Source organism: Hippoglossus stenolepis, chromosome 16 (assembly GCF_022539355.2).
Source record: "Hippoglossus stenolepis isolate QCI-W04-F060 chromosome 16, HSTE1.2, whole genome shotgun sequence".
NCBI lineage: Eukaryota > Metazoa > Chordata > Actinopteri > Pleuronectiformes > Pleuronectidae > Hippoglossus > Hippoglossus stenolepis.
In genome coordinates this window covers 1,533,015-1,541,760 of record NC_061498.1, presented here as the reverse complement: position 1 = coordinate 1,541,760, position 8,746 = coordinate 1,533,015, and the positions used below count along the sequence as shown (strand labels likewise).

Sequence of the window (8,746 nt, the reverse complement as noted above, 5' to 3'; positions counted from 1 at the left end):
TAGGCAGAACATCCCGGGCCATGATCAATATGAAATAAATGCAGAATCCGTGAAGATGAACCAGTTGAAAATGCTTTAATTACTTTGAGAACTTTTCATACAACCACCCACACATGAAGATGAAATACAGGGAAGTTGGTTTATAGGCACAAGGAGAGGTGCGAGTTGTCTGGACAGAAGTCGACACGCACAGCGAGGGCACGCTCACGTGTACGTGAACGTGAAGCGAATAACATGGGTCAAAGTTCACCAACGTTTAACTCCCTGCTGCGATTCGCCTCGCCACAGGAAACAGATCTTTTATTCCTCCTCGCCACAGGAAACAGATCTTTTATTCCTCCTCGCCACAGGAAACAGATCTTTTATTCGCCTCCTCGCTCTCACAGATTAAACGGGGGTCGGTTCGCCTCAGAAATCTTCACATATTTGTGACTGAGCCTTAAACCTGGAAAACAACCTCCTGCTGCCGGAGCCTCACAGCGACTCCTCTTCAACACCTCGCCCACATTAGTCTGGTTGTGACCTCTGTCCATCAGATCTCAACACAGGGGGAGGATCTAAAAACTCTAAAGAAGAAACCTACGATAATGTTATAAATCTTTCTATGATGATTCCACCGTGATCATATATCTATTCATATACCACCTGTATGTGCTTCAAAGATATAGTTCCCCATTTCCCAGGAAGGACAGAGAAAGCCTCACACATGTCAACTCAAATCCAAATTAAACCTTTACCCGTCACCTCAGGACACTGGTCGTGTCTCCAGCCGTCTCTGAGCATCACACAAGGAGCAGTAATAACTTCCCTCTGACCCCAACGCCCTCGGCTTCACTTCTCACCCGATCTGCCTCCTCTCCCTCTCAAGTTGTTCTACGTCTCCCTTCCCCCCCCACTGGCCCGGTGAACCCCGTCTCCCCCTCGGCTCCCCCAGCGTTCAGCTGCTGACGATGTGTCCGGACCAGGTCTCGTGTTTGCTTCCCGGGTTGAGGTGGGTGATGGTCACCTCCACCGCCTGCACCTTCTCGAACTTGGGAGGAATGGAGCAGACCTTGTAGCTCACCTCGTCGCCTTCCACCGGCACATACTCGCCCTCGATGCTGGAGGAGAGGGAGGGAAACAGATTCACAATCAATCACCAGGCAGATAAAGAAAATTGGCTCCATTTTCCATTAGATTTTGTCACAATTTATGCAAGAATAAAAGTATGAATCACTCCTCGCCAAAAGAAAGCTCTGTGAGTGTGTGTGTATGTGTGTGTGTGTGTGTGTGTGTGTGTGTGTGTGTGTGTGTGTGTGTGTGTGTGTGTGTGTGTGTGTGTGTGTGTGTGCCTCTACTCCTGTGCAGAGGGTTGATGCCTCTATTCATAACATTTTCTAAACGACCTGATTAGTCACAAGAACGAATAAAAGAGAGTTGAATAAAAAGATGTATTTAATATTGTCCTCTTCTATTTTCTGAAGGACCTCACAAGGTCATGAACACACAACTATACAACCCCCGCTCCAAGACTCACGAGGACGCTCAGACACGCCCTTCTGCAAACCCACAATAATCACAGTAACACACACACACACACACACACACACACACACACACACACACACACACACACACACACACACACACACACACACACACACACACACACACACACACACACACACACTCACTCTGAGATGTGGACGAAGATGTCGTTGCCCCCGTCCGATGGCGTGATGAAGCCGTGGCCCTTTGAGCGGGAAAAACATTTACACACACCAGCAAACAGTGGACCCTCCGACGCCCGAGCCGTCCTTCACAGAGAGAGACAGACAGAGAGAGGGACAACGTTATTATTTAGTGAGCAGCTCTAAACAATGTGGTCACAGTGATGCTTTATACATTTAACCGTTTGAACGCTGCACAGGAAGCGCAGGGAAGGAAAAGAACCTTTAAGACGATACGATGTGAGATGGAGAAGTATTTGGGTGAAGTCGTAGAAATGCAGCTTGTTAGGTGGCACAAGAACAAAAGGTCCCTGAAACGTGGTCTGTGGAAACTTCGGTTCTGTGGAAACTTCGGTTCTGAGACTTTATCCCCAGACGTAGAAGATGACATTTTCTCTTAAGGCTCCGCCCCCTCTGACCGTAAGGCGCTGGTCGCCTGTCTAATAAAATTTGATTAACATCGATCGTATCACGTTATCAAACCAAATTCAACACAGCTCGCCCTCGGAGCGTTAACAGTCCACGTGCACAGTGTAACGCCATTAAGATGGATGCTTCTCGAGATATGACAGCAGCATGCGGACGGACGGAAATTCAATGAGTTGCCATGACAGCACTTTGCAGTTTGTCTCAAGTGCAGGGACGATGACCCACGACAGTGACTCACAGGATGGTCCTGTGCTGGGATTCTGCAGCGGTGTGTGTGTGTGTGTGTGTGTGTGTGTGTGTGTGTGTGTGTGTGTGTGTGTGTGTGTGTGTGTGTGTGTGTGTGTGCGTGCTCACGCCGAGCAGGTCCTGTTTCTGCGGGTGGGCAGAGGGCTGGGGATGAGGTAGCCTCTCATGGGGGACGGTGAGCGGTCTCTGTGTCTGCAGCCTGGAGGATGCAGGGACTCTGAGGGGACAAAAGAAAACATGTTGCATTATGAAAAATAACACACAGCAGTACATTCAGTACACTGTTCAATCAGCGCAGACACGTTCCTCAACATGAATACTTGAAGCAGATAAAAGAATATTCCTTTACTTGGGGACAGTGGAGAGCGCGGGGATCCTGCGGAGGTCAGCGGAGGGGTCAGCGGTCTTGACCCCTGGGTGGGCGTGGCCTGAGAGGACATCTCTGGGCGTTGGAGTCAAAGTTGAGGAAGGAAGGAAGGGGAGGGGGCGACTCAGCCGAGGTTGTCAAAAACCTGAAAGGAGCGAGAGAAGATAAGAGAGGAGACGCGTGTGAACCTCGTTACCTCGCTGCTAAATGCACAAGCACACACACACACACACATGTAATCCTGTCAGTTTGAGGTAAGTGTTAATTAAAAACGTGTTTTTTTTCAGCATCCTCCCTACTTCAGCCCTGAAGGACGACACCCCCACAGAAACACAAACTGAGTCAGCGACCTGCTAGTGGCGTCCTCAGAGCTACCATTACCATGGCAACCACAGTTTGGTGGACAGGCCGACGCCGCTCCGACCTCACGGAGGAGGGGAAGGAGAACAGTCCCTTTATTCACCTCACCACAGGTCTTACATCATCGGTCATTACATCACCGGCTGTGTCAACCGATTAGGGACCAGCAGGAGAGAGAACCTCCAGTGATTTATCCTTTCCATTACTTTTTGTTCAAAGAAGAGAGGGGGTGTAAAACAAATCTAATAAAAGGAAACAATGACGGACGCACCAGCAGCAGGTCAGTGAACTGAGTATTTCTCAGAATGTGCAGCTGACGACCGAAAAAACAAAAAGGAGCAGCAGATTTTCCATTCGCACAAGTTCCCAAGAAAATAGATTTAAAGGAGACGTATTCTGAATGTGTGTGTGTGTGTGTGTGTGTGTGTGTGTGTGTGTGTGTGTGTGTGTGTGTGTGTGTGTGTGTGTGTGTGTGTGTGTGTGCGTCTGCTCTGATGTTCAGAAAACACTGTCCTCAGACTGTCTAGGGCCGAAAACACACCTCCTCCATATCAGTGAAGGGGACATGGACAAAGTCTAAAGACTCCATCTGCAAACGACTCCTGACTCTGGTGGTTGTTGGTGAACGTTCTTTATTCACACACACACAGACACACACACACACACACACACACACGCACACACGCACACACACACACACACTGGCAGCAGGAGGCTGGTACATGTTCCAGTTGTGAAACGCAGAGCCAGCAGAGCTTCTCATCCTTAACTCAATAGACGTGATGTTAATGTAATCACAGCCTCTCTGGACAACAGGCTTCCTGCTGGAGGAAGGCAGGGTCAGGACACACACACACACACACACACACACACACACACACACACACACACACACACACACACACACAACACAACACTGGAGGTGTGAATCAACTAAAACACAATGAAGTGTAATTCTTTTAGCTAAAATGACTCAAATGAGCGTTTTGGCTCCGTATCAGTTTTAATCCTCGTCCGTACAAACACACGTGACCACTCACATCACGTGACCACTCACATCACGTGACCACTCACATACACATACGTGTGCTGGTGTAAACTGGACACAGGGATTATCGCAGATTGCTCAAATAACCTCTCATCTCCTACACATGTTGAGAGTTGTATCATTGGAAAATACAGAATTTAACTTCACAGCAGCTGTGAACAAAGACAACAGGGTCAGGGGGTCATGTGACCCAAAAGACCCAATCAGCAAAGGGAAGTGAGTTTTTACGTCATCGTTTCCAAACATCTCAGTTTCTGCTCGTCCAGATTAAAACACGTTTCTCTGTTATAGCCGCTCTAAAACTCGGAGTAGCGTGGACGACATGTGTATCTGTAGCAGAGACGTGTCGATGTCCATGAGACAGATAAATCATTCACAGGCGTGGAGAGGGAGCAGCGGCTGGAGAACAACAACAGGAAAGGAAAGCAGGTTTTAACAAGGAGTGGGGGTGTGGGGGGAGGAAGGAGGTGGAACAGATAAGAAAGTGAGGAAGTCTGAGTGAGGTTTGGAAACCGTGACAGAGGGAAAACAGATTTAGAGTCTGAGTCTTTCTGTGATTATGGTTTGTTAACTGGTCACAAACTCCATCATCCTGCTGATCCAGTAGCTTCCACTGATTCGTCAGCCTCCTGTCACATGACCAGAGTAGAACACGACATGGAGAAATAAAGTACAAGTGTTACTGACCCTGTTGTCTCTGATAACAGGTTCAGTTCAACTCTGTATTTTATGATACAGGTGTTTACATGTGGAGGAGACGAGGTTCTACATCAATTCTGCTTCCTGTTTACACACACACACACACACACACACACACACACACACACACACACACACACACACACACACACACACACACACACACACACAAACAAAGTCCTATGGAATTTCCCGTGCTCTCTGGAAACTGTGCTACTCAAAGACCCTGCTGATACAGCAAATACCAACTCAGTGGGTCACTCCTCACATACAATCACACACACACACACACACACACACACACACACACACACACACACACACACACACACAGGGCTTTGCTGGGACAAACACTACCTGTCTGATATGGACTGTACTACACTCCATTCACTGGTTTCCAGTTCCAGACTGGACTCATTGACACAGAGAGGAATCCCATTAGTAAAGAGATGCTCCTGGAGATTATTCACATGGGCTCAATCCGATGTTCTGGCTGCATTTCAAGTCTTAGTAAAAGTGTAAACAACAATTATTATATTGTCATACAAACATAATAAATACTACTAATCACTGACGTATCTATGATCCTCACAGAACCAGTCACTGCTTCACATCTGCAGAGAGGACGTGTTTGCAGCCGACGGCCGCTCAGTGGTCTCGGCTGTTTCAGCGCAGTGGAAGAAACAAAGTGGCTGCAGGCGGGTGATCAAGGGCCCGAACGCACCGACACCGAGGACGAGCGGCTCCAGACACATTCTGCACCTTAAACACAGACGGCCCATTACACCAAGCTCTGTGTGTTTGTGTGGGCACAGCCAATATGTGTGTGTGTGTGTGTGTGACAGTAAGATATGGTCCTGATCCTGCAGTTTGATGACTCACCCTCCGATGTGCGTCAATGCAGCTTCACATATCTCAATCATGCACATGTTCACGAAGGCTGCGTGAACACTGAGGCTCCCACCAGCAGCAGCGTCCGCTCCTCCACACGGTTCAGGTGATTGACTTGGTTTGTGGCATTTGCTGACATTGTTGGAGGTTTTCAGCTTGGCTCAAATCACCCGTTTCGTGTCCGACTAACACTTCATCAATACGACTACATTTTCATTTCAAAAACGGTATTTTCAACGTGAAATTATCTCTGGCTGTGATCACTTTTCGTCTCTTTTTAATCCCTGTCAGCAGGATTGGGTAAAAAGTACTGGGCCAGGTTGCATCAAACCTGGTGGAGGGACGGGGAATAAACCAGGGGGGAACCCTCAAGGGCCGGATCCAGGATTTATTTATTTTAAAACTAGATCTTTCCCTTTTAATGCTGCCATCAAAATACTGTTAATGGGAAAAAGCCACATATTCAGGAGCTTTCGGTGTCTGTTCAAAGTCTGAGGAGGAGAATGATTCATCTCATACAAATCAAAGGTGCTCGTTCATTTGAAATGATGATTTATTCATACTGGTGCTTCTGGTGAAGAATAGGTGAGGAGTCACAGGATGGCCTCTGATCAAACTTCCTTTTGTGGTTGATCTTCAGGTTGATGGAAATTTAATCAGCCGACTTGAAACAAAGCTAAATAAAGGATTAAAACTCTTATTATAAAGGATCTTCTGAAGTATTCAAAAGGGAAGATGAACCAGAGAGACGTTGTGAAAGTGTTCAGCTCCATTGTGACGCTGTTTGTTCTAAACTGACAAGCAGGACGCCCAACACAACACAATCATTCACAAACAATGCAACCTGATATGGTGTGTGTCCTCTCCTGACTTGTGCAGCACCATCATCTGGCTCAATGCAGCTTCACCACATGCAGACATGCGGAACCTGTTTCTCACAGTGAAACCTGACACCTGTAGAGGAGCCAGACCTCAGGGTGGAAAGTGAAGAATCCAGGTCAAACTGCACCGGTTGGCCCACAACAGTGTTTCACTTCCTGCACTGAACGCTGATACAGGACTTTTTAAATATAGAGTTTTATCGAGATCGACGTGAAGTGTGTTGTGATATCAATTTTAATTTGGTTTGGCCTCATCACATGAATGTTTTTACATCTAAACATGTCGGGACAGGAGAACAAGTCCACAAGGCACAGAGCTAATGTTCATATCAAAACGAAGCATTTACCTACATGCAAACTTTATATTATCACGCTACAATACCCGTTCAGCAGAGTCTGACGCTCTGTGGTGGTGTAGCTTTAACACACACACACACACCCACACACACACACACACACACACACACACACACACACACACACACACACACACACACACACACACACACACACACACACACACACACACACACACTTTAAACAGGGAGGAATGAATTCAGATCATCACTCATTCTCTTTTATCGTATTTAATCTTCTACCTGTGTCTCCTCTGCACATTTTCTCTGTGTGTGTCTCTTTCTCGACATCATTTGGAACTATTGTGATTATGGTTTATGTCAAATTAAAAAAGCCAAATATTCTCTTGTTGGAGTTTTGATTTGCCGAGTTTCTCTGTGCAGGCATCGTAAATATGTAGAAGTGCGATGTGGAGATGATGCCTGAGACTTAGACCAATGATTCAAGAGAAAACAACCAGCAGCTTGAGTCAGAAGGATAATTGAGGAATAGTTTGACACATTGATTTGCTTTCTTGCAGAGAGTTGGATGAGAAGAACGGTGCCACAGTTAAGTTTAGCACCAGATGTGGCAGCAAATTCCTCGAGCAGGTTCCAAAACCTGTAAAGAGGCCGTTACAGCAGTAGTTCATTGTGTGTAGTTTGGCCTGAGATGCTCATCGACCGTTTATTCCATCTCCTCCTCTGTTATTTAGTATTTTAACACAACATCTTCCTGACATCTTTCCGCAGGGGCTGCAGGTGAGAATGCAGATGTGCGAGCCCCCTGGGTGAGTTCATGTTAGAATACAAGAGGAAAGTGGGCGTGTTGCTGACGTTTCTAACATGCAACAGACACGTAAACACAAATATCTCAGGATGAAAAAGAGGAGCCAGACACGAAGGAGACGAAGACGTCAGCTTGGAAAGATGTTTACAGGTGAGGGTTTAAAACTGATACAGAGCCAAATTGGTTGAGCGCTCACAGGGGACTACACAACAGATCACATTGCACAACAACATGGCGCCGCACTTCACAGCTGTAAACAGGCAGAGTCATAAAAACCACGGTCGGCCTTCACAGTGGCTTCACTGCTGACTGGATTCTTTGACACTGACCCTGATGAGGGTAAACGTGACGAGACGTCAACACCGATCGTGACACATCATCATGTTTTCATTCACTATTCAAACTGGAAACATCCTTTAAACAAACAGCTGGCACAAACACACTGAGCGGAGCCTTTAGAATAAAAAAACAAAGGATTTATTGTTATTTATCTATTTTTACAGGATTAATTGGTGGAGGTTTGTTCTCTACTGTTCCATTCTAGTGTTTCTATAGTATGGGACCTATGATATAAAAGTGCTGCCACCTTCGTTTTTCTCATGAATAACCAAAATGCCACTGAAATAGAAAGGTTGGCTGTTAAGGTTTATTGTGTTAACACTCAGGTTTGTTGGAATAAAACACACACGGGTTGTGTAACAGGTAGAAATATACCTGCAGGCGTTAGACAGCAAACCAGAAACCAGATCAGACCAGTAAATCCGTCTGTGTTTAATGGTTGTGAAGGATTCAGAGCAAAGACACAACCACAAAGAAAACTCCCTCTACCTCCAACCAGAGCAGATCAGGTGTTTGTGTCGACCAACAACAGGCCTGACACACACACACACGCACGCGCACACACACGCACACACACACACACACACACACACACACACACACACACACACACACACACACACACACACACACACACACACACACACACACA

At 46.6% G+C, this 8,746-nt stretch overlaps 1 protein-coding gene across 4 annotated transcripts in view; it reads right to left on the bottom strand.

Moving 5' to 3' along the window:
* Positions 1 to 58: 58 nt before the first annotated feature.
* The window catches only part of carhsp1 (calcium regulated heat stable protein 1), an 8,972-nt gene continuing 284 nt past the window's right edge, over positions 59 to 8,746 (bottom strand). The window contains exons 1-5 of one of the 4 annotated variants that reach the window (XM_035181503.2): positions 5,434 to 5,631; positions 2,734 to 2,896; positions 2,493 to 2,601; positions 1,674 to 1,796; positions 59 to 1,100 (exon numbers count right to left, since the gene is read on the bottom strand). In XM_035181503.2, the coding sequence (XP_035037394.1) occupies positions 938 to 1,100; positions 1,674 to 1,796; positions 2,493 to 2,601; positions 2,734 to 2,824 (486 nt within the window). In that variant the 5' untranslated portion in view covers positions 2,825 to 2,896; positions 5,434 to 5,631 and the 3' untranslated portion in view covers positions 59 to 937. Of the gene's footprint in view, positions 1,101 to 1,673; positions 1,797 to 2,492; positions 2,602 to 2,733; positions 2,897 to 3,050; positions 3,184 to 5,433; positions 5,632 to 8,746 lie in introns of those variants that run through there. The other 3 variants (XM_035181505.2, XM_035181504.2, XM_035181502.2) reach the window with 3 other exon arrangements.